Source organism: Dasypus novemcinctus, chromosome 18 (genome assembly GCF_030445035.2).
Source record: "Dasypus novemcinctus isolate mDasNov1 chromosome 18, mDasNov1.1.hap2, whole genome shotgun sequence".
Taxonomy (NCBI): domain Eukaryota; kingdom Metazoa; phylum Chordata; class Mammalia; order Cingulata; family Dasypodidae; genus Dasypus; species Dasypus novemcinctus.
The window spans coordinates 80582779-80600504 of record NC_080690.1 but is presented as its reverse complement, the minus strand read 5'-3'; the positions used below and the strand labels follow the sequence as shown (position 1 = coordinate 80600504).

At 61.8% G+C, this 17726-nt stretch overlaps 4 protein-coding genes across 13 annotated transcripts; all 4 read right to left on the bottom strand.

Annotated features, from left to right (window-relative positions):
- Positions 1–1228: 1228 nt before the first annotated feature.
- CCDC106 (coiled-coil domain containing 106) lies at positions 1229–6008 on the bottom strand. Of its 9 annotated transcripts, none has more exons than XM_071209463.1 (6): positions 5931–6008; positions 4644–4719; positions 4423–4525; positions 4166–4342; positions 2834–3022; positions 1229–2168 (listed from the first exon to the last, which is right to left on the bottom strand). In XM_071209463.1, exons 2-6 carry the CDS (start codon positions 4668–4670, stop codon positions 1852–1854), a joined length of 813 nt encoding a protein of 270 aa, XP_071065564.1. In that variant the 5' UTR covers positions 4671–4719; positions 5931–6008; the 3' UTR covers positions 1229–1851. The 9 variants fall into 9 exon arrangements, with proteins under 9 accessions (XP_071065564.1, XP_071065560.1, XP_071065559.1 ...); XM_071209459.1 differs by having other exon boundaries at positions 4423–4530; positions 5931–6006; XM_071209458.1 differs by lacking the exon at positions 5931–6008 and adding an exon at positions 5279–5559 and having other exon boundaries at positions 4423–4530.
- Positions 6009–7057: 1049 nt separating this feature from the next.
- ZNF581 (zinc finger protein 581) lies at positions 7058–8474 on the bottom strand. The gene is made up of 2 exons (XM_004456639.5): positions 8353–8474; positions 7058–7818 (listed from the first exon to the last, which is right to left on the bottom strand). Exon 2 carries the CDS (start codon positions 7790–7792, stop codon positions 7205–7207), a length of 588 nt encoding a protein of 195 aa, XP_004456696.1. The 5' UTR covers positions 7793–7818; positions 8353–8474; the 3' UTR covers positions 7058–7204.
- A 182-nt stretch (positions 8475–8656) lies between these two features.
- On the bottom strand, positions 8657–10749 carry LOC101430036 (zinc finger protein 580). 2 transcript variants are annotated; one of them, XM_023588284.3, is made up of 2 exons: positions 10573–10749; positions 8657–9637 (listed from the first exon to the last, which is right to left on the bottom strand). In XM_023588284.3, the coding sequence occupies exon 2, from the start codon at positions 9623–9625 to the stop codon at positions 9107–9109; it is 519 nt and encodes a 172-aa protein (XP_023444052.1). In that variant the 5' UTR covers positions 9626–9637; positions 10573–10749; the 3' UTR covers positions 8657–9106. The 2 variants fall into 2 exon arrangements, with proteins under 2 accessions (XP_023444052.1, XP_004456695.1); XM_004456638.5 differs by lacking the exon at positions 10573–10749 and adding an exon at positions 9918–10005 and having other exon boundaries at positions 8970–9637.
- A 4155-nt stretch (positions 10750–14904) lies between these two features.
- On the bottom strand, positions 14905–16593 carry LOC101429586 (zinc finger protein 580-like). Its single transcript, XM_004456637.4, has 2 exons — positions 16445–16593; positions 14905–16175 (listed from the first exon to the last, which is right to left on the bottom strand). The coding sequence occupies exon 2, from the start codon at positions 16125–16127 to the stop codon at positions 15780–15782; it is 348 nt and encodes a 115-aa protein (XP_004456694.1). The 5' UTR covers positions 16128–16175; positions 16445–16593; the 3' UTR covers positions 14905–15779.
- Positions 16594–17726: the final 1133 nt, after the last annotated feature.

The window sequence follows — 17726 nt, the reverse complement described above, 5'->3', positions numbered from 1 at the left end:
CTCCGCTACCAGCCCTAAGGGCTCGGCTTCTTCCGACAATTTCAACTGTCCCAATCTTTGGCTCTTTCCGCAGATTCTCCCCGCTCTTCTCTGCCTGCTCTCTCCAAGCAATCGCCTACTTCCGACAATCTTAACCGTCCCAGACTTCGGCACTTTCCGAAGGTTTCCGGCGCTTGTCCTCGGGCACCAGCAGAGATTAAGCTCAATTCCAAAATTCGGTTCCTTCCGGAGATTCCACTCGCTCGCTCCTCCCTTCTCGGAGAACTTCGGCTCCTTCCGCCACCACTTCGGGAAGGTTTCACGCGGGGTAAACAGCTTCGGCTTTTTCCGTCGGCGCTTCGGCTTCTTCCGGCTTCGGGAACGGAACAGGGAGGGAGGACGGAGGAGAGGTGGGTCAGGGGAAGGGACACGATAAGGGGCGGAGTCCCGGCTCCCCGCACCTGACTCTCCGGTTAGGGAGAGTAAAAGAAAAGAAGGGCCGATCTCGCGGAGGGGCTAAGAAGGTTGCGCGAGACAAAAGCAGGCAGCGAAATGAAGGGTGCGCGCGGCCGCTGCGGAGGTTGCCAGTGCAGCTCTATGCGCCTGCGCAGGGTGGAAGAGGCGGGGCGCGAGGTGAGTCTTTGCGCCTGCGTAGAGGTCGATCTGAGGCGAGTTTTTCACTGCGGGTGTAGGCAGAAGGGCGCCCAAATCCCTACGCGCGTGCGCGAGATTTTCCCTTCCTGGAGCGAAGGTAGCTGATTCCCGACGGTTAAGCAAGGCCGGCCCCCGGTTGCCCCAGAAACCACGTAACCGTGCGCTCTCCTGGCGCGCAGGCGCAGGATGCGGCGCAGCGCCCCTCTCCAACAAGACGGCTAACCTGGCGTTGCCGCCCCCTGGCGGGCCGACGGAAGCGTCCGCCAGAGTCCCCGGTCCTCCCGCGGCCCCCTGGGCTGGAGGTCTTCAAGTCCCGCCTCCTGCCGCCGCGCCTCTATTTCCGAATAGCGCCGAGGGTCGTGTTCACGCCCCTTCTTCATAGCTCTGCCCCCCCCTAGTCTGTGGGGGCACAGCTGCTGCTTCGCCTCCCGCCTCTGCCGCCGGCGGGCTAATTACACCCTGTCTTCCCCCAATCTCCCCGCTTCTCGCCTGACCGCCTGCTCTCTGGAACCCCCCTGAGCCCCGTCATCATCTCCGTGGCAACAGCCACCCCCTCCCAACCACCTCCCCCTCCTAGGAAGAGGCCGGGGCCTAGTTTATTCCAAATTTTCTCGTCTCTCTTTAATTTAAATTCTCTGAATAATTCTCTGTCTCAAATGGAATCAGGGCGGTCCCGAAAGGCAGGTGGGGAGCTCCCGGTAGGGGAGGGGAGTCTGGTCCGCCTCTCCCCGTGACTGTGGGTGGAGATGGATAGCCACAGCCCCTCTGGCCCCGAGGAGAGAGGTGGCACCCCCAGAGAGTCTCCCAGTTTTCCCAGCAGGAAAGGTGCCCAGGGAGGGCTGGACAGATTATCGTTTTGGAGAGGGATGCCAGTGTGGGGAAGGGCAGAAACGGCCCCCTGGGCAGTAGCTCTTCAGGTCTGACCGAGACCTCCCCCCAGCCCAGGGAATGAGGAGGAAGAGGGGAGACCTATGTACAAGGGGTCTGAGGGCGGGAGCAGGGCCTGCAGAGGTGGGGGAGAGAGGCACACGCGGAAACATCCGTGCCCATCCCGAGGCCTGGGGAGGAGCACCCACTCAAGCACACACGCTCCCGGGTGGAGGGCAGGCCAGGGAGGGAAGGAAACCGGGTGAGGGGGCTGGAAGAGTACCCGTGTGGGGCCTCAGCCGGGTGGGCCGTGGGCATGTGGGCAGGCGCCGGCGCGGGGCCGGGCGAGGATCACCGCTTGAAGCGGTAGGTGATGGGGAGCAGCAGCTTGCTCTTCTTCAGCGCCTGCACCTTCTTGAGTGTCTCGTCATCCAGGGCCAGGAAGCAGCGGCGGGAGTACTCGAGCAGGCGCTCCTTGGAGGGGTCGAACTCGCCCACCTCGGCCAGCTTCTCCGGGGCCACAATGAGCAGCTCGGCGATGGGCGTGGTCAGCGCCACCGTGTTGCGGTCCACACGGTGGTGTTCAAAGGCCCGCGACATGCTCTTCAGCTTCTGGAAGGTGCCCAGGATCTTCTTGTAGCGGCAGAGCACCCCATCCGCATCCTTTACTGCAGGGAGCATGGGCCAGCGCCCGGCGGGGGGGGGTAGAGGGACAGAGACGTTGGGGGGAGCAGGGTAGAGAGGGCAGGCGTGGGGAGACCAGGCAGGTGGGATGAAGGCCATGTGTGGAGGAAAGGAATGGAGTCAGAGGAAAGGTCAAGGTGGAGAGGCAGAGGCGAGCCCAGTGCAGGAGGAAAGTGGGGGACAGAAGGTGCCAGGGTTAGGGGAAATGGGAGAGACAGAGCACACGGAGGTAAGACCAGAGGGAGTTGAAGGAAGGCCCTGGAGGAGGAGGAGGGCGGGGAACAGGGTCCGGAGACTTCCCGGAACCCTCAACCCAGGCCTCGACTGCCGTGACAGGCACTGGGTGCAGTTTCCAGGGCTCTCTGTGAATTCCCTCATTCCACCATCACTCCACTCTCTGAGGTAGGCCCTACCTGACCCCCTTTTCATGGAAGAGGAACTTGAGGCTCAGCTCAGAGTGAGGACAGGGCCCACGGTCCCCCTGCAGGTGAGGACAAGGGCGAGCCCAGGAGCAAGCCCATCAAGCCTGGCAGAGGCGGCCCCGGGGCTGGTCTCCGTACAACGGGGCCACCAAGCCGGCTCCTCCGCCAGCCCCAGCTCCCCTGGACCACGCGCCTCCCCTAACCTGGCCCAGCACACACCCACTTACCCCGCTGTCTCTCCCGAGCCTTGGGCTTCCCCAGCCGCCTCCGAGCCGCACCTCCCTTCTGCTTCTGCCTCTTCCTCTCGTTGGAGCTGCCTTCCTCAGAGCCTCCGCTCAGCGAGGACGCTGCTGACTCGGGGTCCGAGGCCTCGCCCTCAGCCCGCCGTGGCCCAGGCTTCACCCTGCAGTGGTCCTCTGGGAGCATGGGAGGAAGGAGAGCTGCGTGAACCACAGGAAGGGGTGGCGAGAGGTCCCACCCGGTTCCCACAGGAATAGTGTGCAGCGTCTGGGTCCCTGGAAGGAGAGAGGCTGGACTTCCCAAAATGGTCTCCAGCAAGGACTGGCTTCCCGCCGTGAGTGTTTCCGGGGAGCCTGAACTCTGAACGCAGCAAGATCTGGGGCGGGAAGTTCAGGCCCCAGAGCTCCAAGATAAGGGCTGACCGGGCCAGGGCGGGCCTGGGACCTCGGCAGTGGAAGAGAGGCTTTCAGATGCCTGCGGGACCTCTGGAAACCCACAGGCAGGCTTTGGCAGATGACAGGCAGCTGGGAAAGGCAGCCAGGATCCTCCAGGGGGCAAGCTTAGGGAGGGAGGGCTGGTGCTGGGGTGCCCTGAGGGTGTCCCTGGGGGAAGGAGCTAAGGGTCCTGGGTGGACAAGCCCCTGGAGAGTCTCATCAGCAAGGAGCGGTGGCGGCAGGAGCTGGCGGCCCGAGGACAGCCAGGGCCGCAGATCAGTAGTGACACTGCAGCAGGGCTTGGCCTTAGGGCAGGGGACACTGCTGTGGACAGAGCCTATAGGCCAGCTCTGGGAGCTCACAGGACCCGGGAGAGCGTCCTGGCTGTGAATATAACGCAGCACGAGGACGGGGTATGCCGGAAGCCCTGGGCTGACAGATGAGATCCCCACCAAATCAGGCCTTGAGCCCTGCTACGGAAGGAGCTGACTCCGCCAGGGAGGGATTGAGGATCTGATAGGAAAGGAGCTTTAGCCAAGGTGGGGGACAGTTCCCCTGGCCCTCAAACTGGGTATGGGAGGAAGGGCGCTAAGATTCTTGCAAAGACAAGGCTGGGGTGAAGGGGCAGGGGCCCCTTGAGGACCCCAAAGGGCCAGGGAGGGCCTCCTGGCCAAGAAGGTCAAGGCAGGCAGGACCAGGGAACTCCATAAGGGAGTCCGGGGGGAGGGGGGTGTCTGGTGCTGGGAGCAGACGGGACAAGAGCCCGGGGGAAGCAGGAAGGGCCCTGGGACGGGCAGCGAGCTAGGGAGGTCAGATGCCAAGCAGCTCAGGAGTGGGTGCGCAGGGCATGGTGCCCGCAGCTGCCCCGGCCTGGGCCGCGCTCACCTGCGTCGGCGCGGGCCGAGGAGATGAACTTGTCCAGCTGGCACCGCAGGAAGTCCCGTTCTTCCTCCAGGTCCTCGATGCGCTTCTGCAGCCACGAGTTCCTCTCCAGGGCCATGTGCAGCTGAGCCTTGACACCGTTCATGAGGGCCAGGGCAGGGGAGGCGGCCTCCGCGGGCTCTAGAGAGGCGGGAGTGGGCTGGCATCACACCTGGGACTCCTGTGCCGGCAGCCCACCCCGGCGCCCCGCCCCAGCTCACCCTCGAAGTTTCCCCGAGAGGGGCTCAGACTGTAAAAGATCTGTGGGTCTAGGTGGGGTGCCTCGTCGAAGGGGATGGAGATCTCGAAGGCCTCATCATCCTTCTTCACTGGAGAGGAGAGGCCAGGGTCACCCCAGAGAAATCCCCGGGCCCCTCGGATCGGCCCCCCACCGCAGCGGCCCTGGGGCGACCCAGGGTGGGGAGGGGTCCCGGTTCCTCACTTGTCCTCCTCCTGCTGTGGCGGTCATTCATGGCGCGGCTTCGGGCAGGCCGGGGCAGCTGAGCGCCTCAGGGGCCCTGAACGGAAACAGCAGCACAGATGGAGGGGCATGGGCTGGGTCCTGGGGGCCGCCCCGCGGGAGGTGGGGCCCGGGCTCTGCACTGAGGGGAGGCAGGCTGAGCTTGGGGACTCGGGAGTCTAGGAGCTCAGGGCTGGGACCTGGGATTTCTGGGTGGAAAGCAGGGCCACCCTGACCTGAACAGGAAGGACTCTCGCCACAGGCCACCTCTGGACCAAGAGTGGGAAGCGGGAAGCGAGACCCCCAACTTCCAAGCAAAGGGGGTCCAGCCCACGCGCGGCACCTCCACCCGCGCCGAGTGGGCATCCCACGTCCGTCCCCTGCGCTCGCGTGGGCGAGCAGGACTCCCATTCCCGTAGTGGGGAGGCTGGGCGCGTGCGCAGTGCGGGGGAAGGTCACGCGTGGGGTGCGCCCCCGCCCTTTGTCCCGCAGGTGGAAGGGGGATGGCAGTGGAAGGGGCCCCCACGGGGTTGTGCACCGCGGTGGGGGGGGGGGGTGGCCGAAGACGGCCCTCCCCAGCCGCAGGCGCCCAGGGTCCGAGGAGTCCCAGCGCTCACCCACCCGCGCGCGGAATCCAGCCCGGGGACCAGCTGCGGTGGCGGCGCCCATGCCCGGCTCCGGGGAGCGTCTGCAAAGTGTCTCGGGGAACGAGGGAAGCGCCTGCCCTCCCGCAGCGGGCGGGGCGGCTGTGGGGGCGAGCCTGGGCGCGGAGGGAGAGGCGGTGGGTAAGGGGCGCGCGGAGTCTGCTAATCCAGTCGCGCGCTGCCGCCTCCAGGAGTCCCGGGGCCCGGCGAGGTTTCCCGTTGGCGGCCGAAACCGGGGGCCGCACTTGCGCGATGGCCCCTTGCAGCTCTCCCCCGCCCGCTGCCGGGCCGAGCAGGGAGCGTCTCGAAATTCGCGTTTCGGGGCCCGGGTGGGAGGCGATGCGCCCAGCCTGGAAAATTAGGATAAAGGGGAAAACCCCCTTTAACCATGCCCCAGGGGTTGGCCGGTGCGGACCCCCACAAACTGCTCCACCTCCCACAGGCAATCCGAGCAGAGCGGGCCCCGACGCTCTCGGCATTTTCCCTGAAAAGAGGGGCCAGGAACCCCCTGGCCACCCCTGCACTAGCGATCGGCGGCTGTCTTTGGAATGTACAGACCTGGATTCCAGGCCTGGCCGCTCCTTTCCCTCCAAGCCTCGGCGTGAAGGTCTTAACCGACCCCTACCTGTTAGGTCCCTTATGAGGACGCAGTGGCCGGACACACGCAAAACGCACCCCCGCGCCTGGCCATTGGGCTCAAGATGAGAGCGCTGTTGGTTTTATTGAAGGTCAGGCGGAGACTTTTCCTTTCTGGGAAGTGGGCAGGTTTATTCTTCCAGAAGGAGGTGGAAAGATGAAATGAGGCTCAGCACAATGTCTTGCACAAAATAGCCACAGAGCATGCTCATGTTGAAGGCAGCTGCAGGAACTCAAGCTCAAATCCTGCCTCTCCTATTCTCCACCAGCACCCGTGATCGGCGATTTTGCCACCCCCTCTGACAACCTGACTCCACCACTGCAGGGGGAGAAACTTAGGGTTCGTGCCCCTTAGAAAGCTGCCACCACTTTTTCCCCTGCCCCCCTCCACTTTACAGATAAATTGCGGCCTGGATCAAAAAGTCCAGGGGGAGCCACCTGCCCTAGATCAGTGCTTTCCAAACCACAGGTTCATGGGGAACTCAGTATAGTAGATGGGACCAACAGTTAAAAATAGCAAGGATAGATTTTTAAATAGAGTGCCTGCATGTAGTGAAGATAATGGTTAAAAAAACGTGTTTTACAGTCTGTATCTGTATGCTGGGCTGCCATATAAAAAGTGTTTCTTACTGTGAATGGTGGTTGAGAAACACTGCCTAGATGACACAGGCTATCAGAAGCAGAACCAGGACTTACTACCCGGCACCAGAAGACCGGCCTTCCCATGCCCCACCAGAGCAGGCTGAGACCCAGAGCCAGGAGTGGCCTGGGGAAGAGGGCAACGACAGTCCAAAACACCCTCTCTAAAAACAAACGGGTCTACTGCACAAAGTGGAAATTGTGTTTATTGGTTATCTACTCTCAGGCCCTGGCTGGGAGGTGGGAGGCAGGTCTGGGGCCCCTTCCCCAGAGAAGAGGATGGGGATGTCCAGAAGATGGCACTGATTCCTGATGGCCCCCCAGGCATGCTTTCGAGGCCAGAGAACCGCCCACCCAGCACTCCCTGCCCCCTTCTGTCAGGCCTACCCTCCAGGTGTCTTTGAGGCTAGGGCACTGCAGCCTGTGCTCTGAGGCCTTGTTCCCTTCCCATCCCCAAACCCCTGGACACTGGAATATCGCTCGTGGGCCCCTCCTTCAAGCAGGGCTCTGCCACCCCAGTGAAGTTGGTCTGTCTGTGTCCAGCTCTTTCCAGGAACCTAAGAGCTCTGAGTCCAGTCTCCACCCCAGAGGTCCCAGGTTCCGGGGGGTCCCCACCAGGACGGCTCACAGGTGCTTCCACCGAGCGTGCTTCTGCAGCGTGTTCTGCTCCATGAAGCGGCGTGGGCAGTGCGGGCACTGGTAGGGACGCTCCCCGGAGTGGACGCGGCTGTGCTGGGCCAGATCACCCGCATCGCGGAAACGGCGAGGGCAGAGCGGGCAGCTGTGGGGCCTTCCACCACCCGCCCGGTGGATAGAGTGGTGCCGTGCCAAGTGGCTGGCCCGCTTGAAAGCCTTCCCGCAGGTGTCGCACTGGAAGGGCTTCACCTCGGAGTGTGTGATGCTGTGTCGCTGAAGGTAAGACATGTACTCGAAGACCCGGGAGCACACGGGGCAGCTGTAGCACTTTTTCTGGGCTGAAGCCCCATCGCTTCCAGGCTCCCTCTGCACCTGCTCATCTACCAGCACGGTGTACGGGACGCCCTGGGTGTCAATGAGCAAGTAGTGGGTGGGCCGCAGAGGGGACGAAGTCTGAGGAGAGCTTGAGGACGGTCCTGGTTCTGGGGACCGACCTGTCCGAGGGGGAGGGGCCTCCATGGCCTCAACGGAGGGAAGCGCTGGGGGCTGGAGACAGGGGGGTGGCAGCACCAGCATCGGAGGGGTACCTGAGGCCTGGTGGACTGGAGAAAGGATGCAGTTACGCAGAAGAGGGAGGCTTCCCCGTGTACTATGCCCAGAACTTCTGCCTCTGCCTCCCTCGCTCAGCAGCGCCCAGCGCCTCTCTGCTTCGCAGGCCCCTGTTCTCCGTCTGCTGGACTCACAGGCTCACTTGCCCCCTCTCGCAGAGCACGACCTCGATCCTGCCCCGCCCCACAGGCCTGAAGGTCTCTCCCTGCTCTGAGCTCCCCATCCCAGTTCTGGTGCCCATCCTACATCCTCCACCCAGCAGCCTTTACTGCCGCTTTTAGGGCGCCCACGCCCCGCCCCCCAGCCGCGCTGCAGCGACCCCCCGTCCCGCCAGCCCCAGAGCCTCTCCGTTCTCCCTCCCCACCTGCCCCCAGCTCTCCCTAGGCCCTAGCGCTCGGTAGAGACCCACTCCACCCGAAGCGTGCCTCCCCGGTCCTCGCCAGCGCCCCCTCCAAGACCCCCGAGGGGCGCCCCCTAGACGCCGGCCCCACCCGGCGCAGCCCCCTGCCCCGCCCCTCCGCCCGTACCCGGTGCAGCAGTCTCTTAGGTCCGGGCGACTCTGGGACAGCCCCGGGCTACCCTCGTGGTGGCAAGTGGCGGCGGGACGGGGACCTCTGAGGGGCCCCCAGGGGCTGGGGCGGCGGGAAGGGGAGCGAGGACCCGGGAAGGGAGAGCAGAGGGTCCAGGGGAGGAAGGTGGGGGCGGGGCGCCGGGGCGTGCAGGAAACGGCTCCGGCCGGAAACACAGGCGGAGACAGAGGTTCCCAGGTGCTTTAGGTCCGCCAGCCCAACCCTAACCCCCAAGCACAAAATAAACCAAAGAGCCCGAAAATGGGAGTAAGGAATGTTTATTGAGCAAAGGGTGTCGGGGCAGTGGGCGAAAGGGGGGAGCTACAGAAATGAACCAGGCCGTGCCCGTGCTCTTCTCGTCTCTTCCACCTGGATAAGGTGCTCACCACTTTGGAGAGCAGGAAACTAAGGCTCAGAGAGATGGTGGCACTCGCAGAGGCTCACACAGCACTGCCGGCCGGGAAGCCAGGCCCGTGTTCTCTCATCTGCTTCTCCAATCCACCCATTTCACAGGCCCAGGGAGGGACAACGACTTGGTCTACATCACACAGCTGGGAGGAAGAGGAGGGGAGGAATGATGCTTCTCCCTTTGGATGGATGGGGAAACTGAGGGCCAGGGCAAGGCAGTAGCTCAGCAGAGCCAGGGAGTGTGTGTGGGAGTGCCGCTGTGTGGGACTGACGTGGTGGCCCAGAGAGCCTCGGAGACTCGACCCTAGTGGAGGCGCACGTGCTGCGCCAGCTCTGCGGCGTCCTGGAAGCGGCGTGGGCAGAGTGGGCAGGTGTGCGGCGGGCCCGCACGAGCGCGGTGCGTGGCGCGGTGCCGCGACAGGTGGCTGGAGCGCTTGAAGGCCTTGCCGCAGGCGCCACACGTGAAGGGCTTGAGGTCCGAGTGCGATACACGGTGGCTCTGCAGCCGCAGAGGGCTTGCAAAGACACGGGCGCACTCCGGGCAGCTGTAGCCCTTGCGAGGGCCGGGCTCTCCCGCGGGCGCCTCGCGCTGGGGCGGGCCCCTGGGCTCCTCCTCCAGCTGCACCGTGTATGTGTAGGGAACCCCGTTGGCGTCGATGAGCAGGTGGCGACCCAGCCGCGGGGGTCGGGGCCCGGCCGCCGAGGAAGGGGTGGAAGAGGGACCTTCCGCCTTGGGGAAGGGGGGAGCCTTGGGGGGCGGAGGGTCCATGGCCTCCGGAGAGGAGGACCGAGGGTGGGGTGGCCGCGGCGGCAGCAGCAGCATCTGGAGCGGCAGCTGGGAGCGGCGAAGGGGAGAGAAGTTACAATCGCCACTTCCTTTTCCCGAACGTCCCCGTGCTTGCTGCTCGCTACTCCTCCGTTCCACGTAAAAACCCTGACTCCAGCCCAGATCCCTGCGAGTTCCACCACGCGCCTCCCGGACGTCTGGAGCTAGCCCAGCGCACCCCAGCCCGGCCAGCGCCTCCTCCCGGGCCCTCCTCGCAGCTCCCCGGGCGGCCCGTCCCTTTCCCGCCTCCCTCCTCGTCCGTCTCCCAGTCCCTCGCCGCCCTTCTCACCTGCGGCCCGTTATCTCACAGCCCAGGCTTCTGGGCCTCCGGGATTCCTCTAACCAGCACCTCCTCCCGTTCCCCACCGTCCGCGCCCAGCGCGGGGGGCTTCCGCTCCCCGGCCCCGGCCCCGGCGTCCGCCTCCGGGCGCTCTGCGCTCCGCGGCCCCTCGCCCTCGCCAGGCTCGCCCCCAGAGCCCCACTGACCCAGTTCCCCGCTTCTCACTCGGAGCCCACGCCCCGCCCCTCCGCCGGCACCCCAGGGCCTCGCCCCTCTCCCCCGGCTGCGCCCGCCGCCGGTGTCCGCGCTGCCGGCCCAGGGCGCCCCGGCCGCCTTCCCGATCTCCCAGGGCCCCCGCCTCCGGCCCTTTCACAGCCCCGCACCCCCGGGCTGGACCCCTCTCCCCTCCTTTCCAGACGCCGCCCAGCACCTTTATTTCTCCTCTGCACCCCGGGGCCCCCTTCGCTCCCCCTCTCTTCCCACTCCGCTCCCACGGGGGTCCCTCTGCGCCCCTCCCCGCACCCCCGGGGCCCCTCCCGCTCCCCCACTTCCACAAAGAGCGACGGCACCCCAGTCCCCGCGGCGCGCCCGCCCCCGCCGCGCCGGCCGTCGCCGCCGGGACGCCCCACCCCCACCCCGCCCCGCGCCGTCCCGGCCCCCGTACCCGGTGCAGCGGCCTCTCGGGTCCGGTGGAGCGGGCCGAGGTCCCGGGCGGCCCCGCTTCCCCTCGCGAGCGCCGGCGGCGGGGGGGCCGAGACTTCGGGGAGCTCCGGGCCGGCGGCGCCGGGGACGCGGGCTCGGGGGGCGCGGGCGCGGGGCGCGGGGGGCGGCGGCGTCCCTGGGAAAGGGCGCCGGCCGGAAACACGCGCGTCCGGAACCAAGGTTCCGCGCCCGCCTAGACTGGCTGCCCTCGGGGGCCGCGGGGAGGGAGCGAGACCCCCCCGTGGAAGCCGGGCCCCGGCGCAGCCCTGCCGCGGGACGAGACAGACGGCTGAGCGGCCGCTGGGCGAGGTTAAGCAGGTGGCCCAGCGCCCCGCGTCAGGGAACGGGTGCGCCCGGGCTGGCCCCCTTCCGCGGGCCGTCTCCGCCTGCTCCAAGCCCCCTGGCAGCGCAGAGGGCGGGCGAGGGGGTTTCTGCAGCTGAGCCTGGGGAAGCCGAGGCCCGGAGGCCGGCGCAGCCGTGATTCTCCCCACCGGCCAGGGGGCAGACAGACCCAGAGGCCAGACGTCGCCAGGTGCAGAGAGGGGTAAGGTGTGGCCACTCCCAGCGCGCAGATGGGGAAACTGAGGTCCAGCCCAGGCCAGCCACCGTGGGAATCGGAGGAAGGAGGTGGGATACTTCCCAACCGGCAGACAGACGGGGAAAGCGAGGCCCAGCCCAGGCCGGGGGTCGCCTGATAGAGGGGAGGAGGTGTGGCACGCCCCCCTGGGCAGACGGGGAAACCGAGGCCCGCGCGGGCGCCCCGGAGGCCGGGGGCAGGGGCAGCCGGACGCCACGCGCGGGCGCCGCTGCACGCCGCGGGGGCGGCGGAAGGCGGGGGCTGGAGCGTCGGGGGGAGGCGCACGCGGGGCAGCCGCAGCCGCAGCCCGGGCGAGCCCGCGCCCGCGCCGCGCGCAGGGCCGAGCAGGGCGCGGCGCGGCGGCAGCAGCATCTGGCGGGCAGCGCGGCCAGCAGAGGGGAGAGAAGGGGTCGCCCTGCCAGGGCCGGGGATGACCCGGGCTGTGTCCTGGAGAGCTCTCCGACTTCCTGCGTGGTGGACGTGTTCAGTGATCTGCGCGCGTCCAGTGCGACCGCCACGTGTGACTTCTGCGCGCTTGAGAGGTGGCTGGATAGGCAGAGGAAACGCAGGCTTAATTTTGTTTGAGTTGTACTAATTAATGCAACTCGCCTCACGTTGCTCTTGCGCACTTGGAATGTGACTGGGAACTCCACTTTCCCATTTTATTTAATTTTCCTAACGGACACAAGTTTCCACCGCTGCAAGCTGGAGGCCCGCGGCCCAAAGAGGGCACACCGTTATTTTACTTTTGCCTACAAGGTGTTTTGGTGGTTTTGGTTTTCTTTATGTTTATAAATTATTGGGCAGTATTTTAAAAGCCATGAAATGCACATAAGAATTCTAATTTCTAGATATTCTTGAAAGAAAACATGGCAACAATCTGCTGGAATTGCGATAGCATCTGCCTTCTTCAGAAAACACGAGTGATCCAACAACTGTGAATTAAGCTAAAATTAAAGATCCCAAGAGCCAGGCTCCCCAGCACAGTCACCATGGCCACACATTACTAGCAAGCACACCACAGGTGGCTGGTGTGAATGAGATGTGCTGCGAATATAAAATTCCTGACAGATTTCGAGGACTTAGTACCCCAAAAAAATTTTAGAAATGATACTTTGCATGTACTGGGTTAAGTAAGGCATATTATTGAAATTAATCTCAACTGCCTTCGTTTTTTTAAAGCACCCCACAGCTTAGTGCAGCAGCCCCCCCACTGGGGCCCACCTACCCCTCGACCTCATCCAATCCCTCTGGCAATATGAGTGGTTTTTTCTTAAAATCCGTAGAATCATATCATTCTCCAGCTTCAAGCCCTCCGCCCAGGGGAACGCAACCATGGACCAGAGTAGACTTATTACTCTAGCAGTGGAAAATTTGTAACATTGATATAAAGGCAGTGGTCACCAGGGCTTCTGAGGGGAGGGAGAGGGAAGAGTAGGCGTACATGGGGCATGTGGGGATGTTGGAATTGTTCTGCATGACCTTACAAGGACAGATATAAACCATTATACTTTTTGCTCTAACCTGTAAAACATTGCAGGACAGAGTGTAAACTATCACGTAAACTATAGCCCACGGCAGCGCTTCAGTGTTTGTTCGTCAGTTATAACACTCGTACCACGTTACTGAAAGACATTGAGGAGAAAAGTGGGGGAGGGGGAGGGGTGGCGTGTATGGGGATCCCCTGTGTTCTCACTCTAACTTTTCTGTATTCTAACACTTCTTTAAAAATAAAGTTAAGGAGCTGATGTGGCTGAGTGACTGAGAGCCGACTTCCCACATACGAGGGCCTGGATTCAATCCCTGGCTTCCGTAACGCAAAAAAACAATACAAAGCCCTCCGCACTGCTCCAAGAATAAAATCCCAGAGCCTTGCAAAGCCCCGTGACCTGGCCCCTGGCCTCCAGCCTCTCCTCCCTCAGAGGCCTTTGCACCTGCTCTTCGCCGCTCCACACTATTCCTCTTCAGCCCTTCACAAAGATGGGTTCTTTCTGGCCACTCAGATCTTAGCTTAAATAAATAACATTTCCTCAGAGCAGCCTTTGCTGACGGCATTACTCAAGCTGGTGCTCCTTCTGTCTCACCAGTCTGTCTGTCTCCACATCTCCCGTCAAGATCCAGGATGGCCTTGTTTGTTTCTTGATTTGCTGTTTTGTCTGTCCTGGTCACCACTGTATCCTCAGACTCCAGCAAATGTTTTGGGTGAGGGTAAGGGCTCAGCTCAATAGTGGTGGAATGAATAAATGAATGAATTCAGCCACCCTGTCCTACCCCGCTCACCCTCCAGGGCATGAGCACGATGGAGACTCACCATCGACACGGGTCTAGAGCCAAGAAGGCCCTCATTTCCTCATTCCCCAAAGCCAGACACCCACTTCTACCACTCCTGACCCCTGAAATGCTCTCAGAGCCATGTGCTCCCCTCCATTCTCCAAGCCCGGCTTTGGCTCCTTCCTCTCCCATCTCAAACCCTGAACCAGCCTCTCCCTGGAACAGTGGCCTCTGGTTCCCTTCCCACACTGGCCCCAGAAAGAGCCTTCTGACATCTGGGCCAGGTGCAACAGCTATCTTCCCACGGCCCTGTCACCCTCAGAACAAAGTTCAGGTCCTCAGCCTGGAACCTGAGGCCCTTCGTGATGTGGGCCAGCCCCCCTCTCCATTCCTGGGTTCCAACCACATGCCGCATCTCACAGCCTCTGACCAGACCTTGCACTTGAACTGTAGGCACAAAGGCATAAGTGTTTTCCTCCGCCTGGGAACTTCCCCACTGCCTCACCTGGCCATCTCCTTAGCCTTCTGGAATCCTACCTACCCTAACCCCTAAGCTGGCCAGACATTTCCTGTCCTACTTACAGGTCCACCAGCCCCCAAAGCATCTTTCTAATACCTGCTCTACTCAAAATCCTCCCGTGGCTCTGTCTACAGTACACACCCCTTAGCCTGACATTCAGGGCCTCCCACAACCTGGCCCCAATCCCTCTCCAGGCACCCTTCCCACCCCTCCACTCCCCCATCCTGATAGTTCAGCTACAGTGGACAAACTATTCTGACTACTCAAATTTGGGGACACAGCCTGTACACCCTACCAGCCCCCCATCGGCTAAACAGCTTGGCCTTCGCCATTCTCTCTCCCCAGCCTGCAACGGATCACCCGTGTCCCCCAAACTTCCTCACGCGAGCTCCTCAGTTCATACAGCATGTTGGTGTACGAGGGCTCACTTAATTGTCTCAGAGCAGGGACGTGCGCGTCGGGGCACTCTGTGGAGCCTGAGAGGGCCCGCGGGGGCCTCGGATCTCCAGCCGCAGAGTGGCAGACTCTACTCAAACCCGGTGCCCAGTCCAGCACTCTCGCTTGCCCCTGGCCTTCCAAACCCCGCTTCTGGGTCAGTTTGGGTCCAAGTAATCCTTTCGTCTGAACAACCCCCCTCCCCCGGTCTCTGCAGCCCTTCCCCAGATCTCGGTCGAGGGCTTTCAGTAGCCAGCGCTCGCTGCCCTCCCCTGGACCTACCACCCCCACAAGCTCCAGGCGGGCGCTCTACCCGGGGAAGCAGCCTTTCAGGTCCAGAAATGGCTGCAGAGATGAGTTCCGACGACAGCTCTAACTCCCCATGGGCTTGCCTCTTCCGGACTCAGGCAGGCCAGAGGTGGCCCTGGGAAAGCACTCATACCCACCAAGAAAGGTTCTCAGGTCGTTGGGGTTGCCACAATACCCAACAATAAGAACCAAAACTAACATTTATTTGAGTCTGTCACAGCAGGCACAGTGAGCTGCTACAGAGAAGTAATGGAGCAATATGTGCAACTTTATACTTTGTCCGACAGTTGTACAGTACCTACAACACTGGGCATTCTGAAGCCTGACTCATCTTGTAGTCAAGAATGGGAACTGCATCCCGTTTTACAGATGGGGAAACTGAGTTCCAGAATGGGTCCGGGACTTATTCCAGGTTATAAAGAGGAGCAACGGCAGTCAAGGATCCAAAAGGAGATCCCTGCCTCTCAGAGTGGCTGGGGGAACAGTTCAGAGACCGTAAGCCGCTCCCTCTCTCCGGATTAAGGAAATTTGAGCCCAGAGAGACGTCACGTGCCTCCAGCCGCAGAGCAAGTAAGCAGTGAGGCCAGGCACAGGCCCACCATCTGTGCGAGAAACAAGAGCCCATCGCCTCCAGGATCCAGAGAAGTCCTTCCAGCCTAGTGGATTCGGACATGCTGGGCCAGCTGCTGGGCATCCTGGCAATATCAGGGGTAGAGCAGGCAGGTGTGCTGACAAAACCCGGTTTGCCAAACCACACACACTGGAATGAACATGGTGACATGGGTGCTTCAGAGAGGGAAAGGGCTTTAATGCAAGGTCAGTGCCAGTCATATCTGTCTTAATGCAAGGTCAACCGGCATTGGAGGCGGAGCCCCTCCAACCAAATCAGTCTCCTGGATTTATGGACTCAAAGGAGAAGTGGAGTTGTTACCATTACAATAACAAGTAACTAAGTCAAAATGGGCATTACAATAACAAGTAAAAACAAGCACAGTATCATGTAAAGGAACGGAAAATCATCATCACAGTAACGAGCAGAAGCCACTGCAGTCAGGGGTTACAGGTGTATGAAGCGATGCATCGCGAGGTTGCCCGAGTTCTTGAAGGTCTTGCCGCAGATGGCGCAGATGTAGGGCCGGAGCTCCGAGTGGGAGATGCTGTGGTTCTTCAGGTTCAGGGCGCTCTTGAACACCTGCAAGCACTGGGGACAGGTGAAGCCCTTGGCCGGCTCGGGCTCGGGCACGGGCTCGGGCGGGGGGGCCTCGTCCACTGTGTACATGTAGGGGACGCCATTCACGTCGATGAGCAGGTGACGGTCCTTCTGAGGGGCGGCCGGGGCCGCCGGGGAGGGGGAGGAGGAGGCCAGTGCGGAGACAGAGGTCACCCTGGGAGGGAAGGGGTCCATGTCCTCCACAGGGAGAACGGGGGCAAAGTGTACTTCGGGATCGTGAGCCTGAGGGGAGAAGGGGTCGAATGAAGTTCTTTCTCCAAAACTCACCGGCTCAAAGCCTCTACACCCCACAGCCCAAGACACGCGCGTCCCCCAAAACTAACCGAGTCCCCCGGCTAATGCCCCTCTCGAGGCCTCTCTAGCCAGGGGGCGTCGGTGCCTCCGCGGCGCGGGCCCCTCTAGCCCCGAGTTCCCAGCGTCTCTATGGTCCACGCACAGCCCTCGCGGCGTCGCCCGCCGCGCTCCACGCCGGGCCCTGAGCGCTAACCTACCGGCGTCCGTTTGGTGGAGGCGGCCGCTGGGGTTCGATCTCGGTGGGAACAAGCTCCAGGGATAGCCCCGGGCTCCCGGCCGCGCGGTGCGAACGGCCCAGAGAGCCAGGAGCCCGGCTTCCGCTTCCGCCGCGTGTGTGCGAGTCGGGTCCATAGAAAGCGCCCCGGCGGGCAGCAAGCACCCCAATCAACGATTCCGGGAACCTGCACCTCTCACCTCCCCGCATCACACACAAAAAAGTCAACATAAGGTCATTATTTGGCGACATGCTTGATGCAGAGGAAGGGAAGACAAAAGTAATGGCTCATGTCCAAAAAGTCATCACTTAAATAATCACTTTATCCTTCCAGACTCCAAGAAAAGTTTTGGAGAGTGGGAATTGTTCGCCACCTTGTACAGATAGGAATGGAAACCAGAAAGGGACAGTGATTTGTAAGGACTGGAACTACTGAACCCACTGGGTTGTTGAGGAAACTGAGGCCCTATGAATTAATGTTGTACTGAAAATAAAATAGACTGAAAAAAGGGTTGCCCAGCCAGTTTATTCAGGTAAAGTCGCATTAATTCAGGAGCAACACCAAAAGAGCTTTCTGCTCAAAGGGTTGAGCTGGGTGAGCGGCTTATATGGCTAGTTGAGACAAAGGGAAGGTGCTGGGAGTGGGGAGGCATGAGGGGTGCCTGAGTTCCCATGGGTACTTGAGCTGTGTGAGCTATAAAGGTATTGTGGGCTGTAGGGGAAGGTGGACTGGCAGGGCAGGGCGTCCCTGAGGCCCAGCAACCAGGATGTTGGTGCACGATTGTAGCCACCTGGTGAAGATCAGCAGATTTTGCTAGTGTCAGCCTGATTTCTTTCTTACAGCTCCTTTCTCTGGGCAGGGGCAGAGGTCTTCATCAGCACCACAGAAGATTGTTGGTATGCCAGCCTGCTTCAGTTACCCTGTTTCTTCTGTGTAATCCCCTGCATAAAATGGAAGCTCAGGCAAATCAAGAAGGTTAGTTAAATCATTTATCATCCAATTTCACATTAACACATTCAACAGAAAAAAAAAAAAAAAGGAGTCAGTACTGTTTCTCCGTCGGGTAGGTGGTAAACCAAGGACAGAGAAGGGATGGTGGTGGTCATGGGCCTTGAGTGACTCAGCGAGTTAGAGTATTACACCACACCCCTCCACAGGACCAAAGCAGTGAAGGAAAACGATATCCAGGTCTAGAGTACACCTGAACCCAAAACCCACAGCCATCCAGGAAGGCCATCCACGGCTAACGCAGCGGGATGTCCTG

What these genes read in the sequence shown, in the direction of transcription:
- CCDC106 (XM_071209459.1), bottom strand. Translation starts at nt 4,674, where the DNA reads ATGAATGACCGCCACAGCAGGAGGAGGACAA. An exon ending in CTCTCGGGGAAACTTCGAGG is followed by an intron (nt 4,343 to 4,422) that starts GTGAGCTGGGGC and finishes CCGCCTCTCTAG; the next exon opens with AGCCCGCGGAGGCCGCCTCC. An exon ending in CTCGGCCCGCGCCGACGCAG is followed by an intron (nt 3,023 to 4,165) that starts GTGAGCGCGGCC and finishes CCATGCTCCCAG; the next exon opens with AGGACCACTGCAGGGTGAAG.
- ZNF581 (XM_004456639.5), bottom strand. Translation starts at nt 7,792, where the DNA reads ATGCTGGTGCTGCCACCCCCCTGTCTCCAGCCCCCAGCGCTTCCCTCC.
- LOC101430036 (XM_023588284.3), bottom strand. Translation starts at nt 9,625, where the DNA reads ATGCTGCTGCTGCCGCCGCGGCCACCCCACCCTCGGTCCTCCTCTCCG.
- LOC101429586 (XM_004456637.4), bottom strand. Translation starts at nt 16,127, where the DNA reads ATGGACCCCTTCCCTCCCAGGGTGACCTCTGTCTCCGCACTGGCCTCC.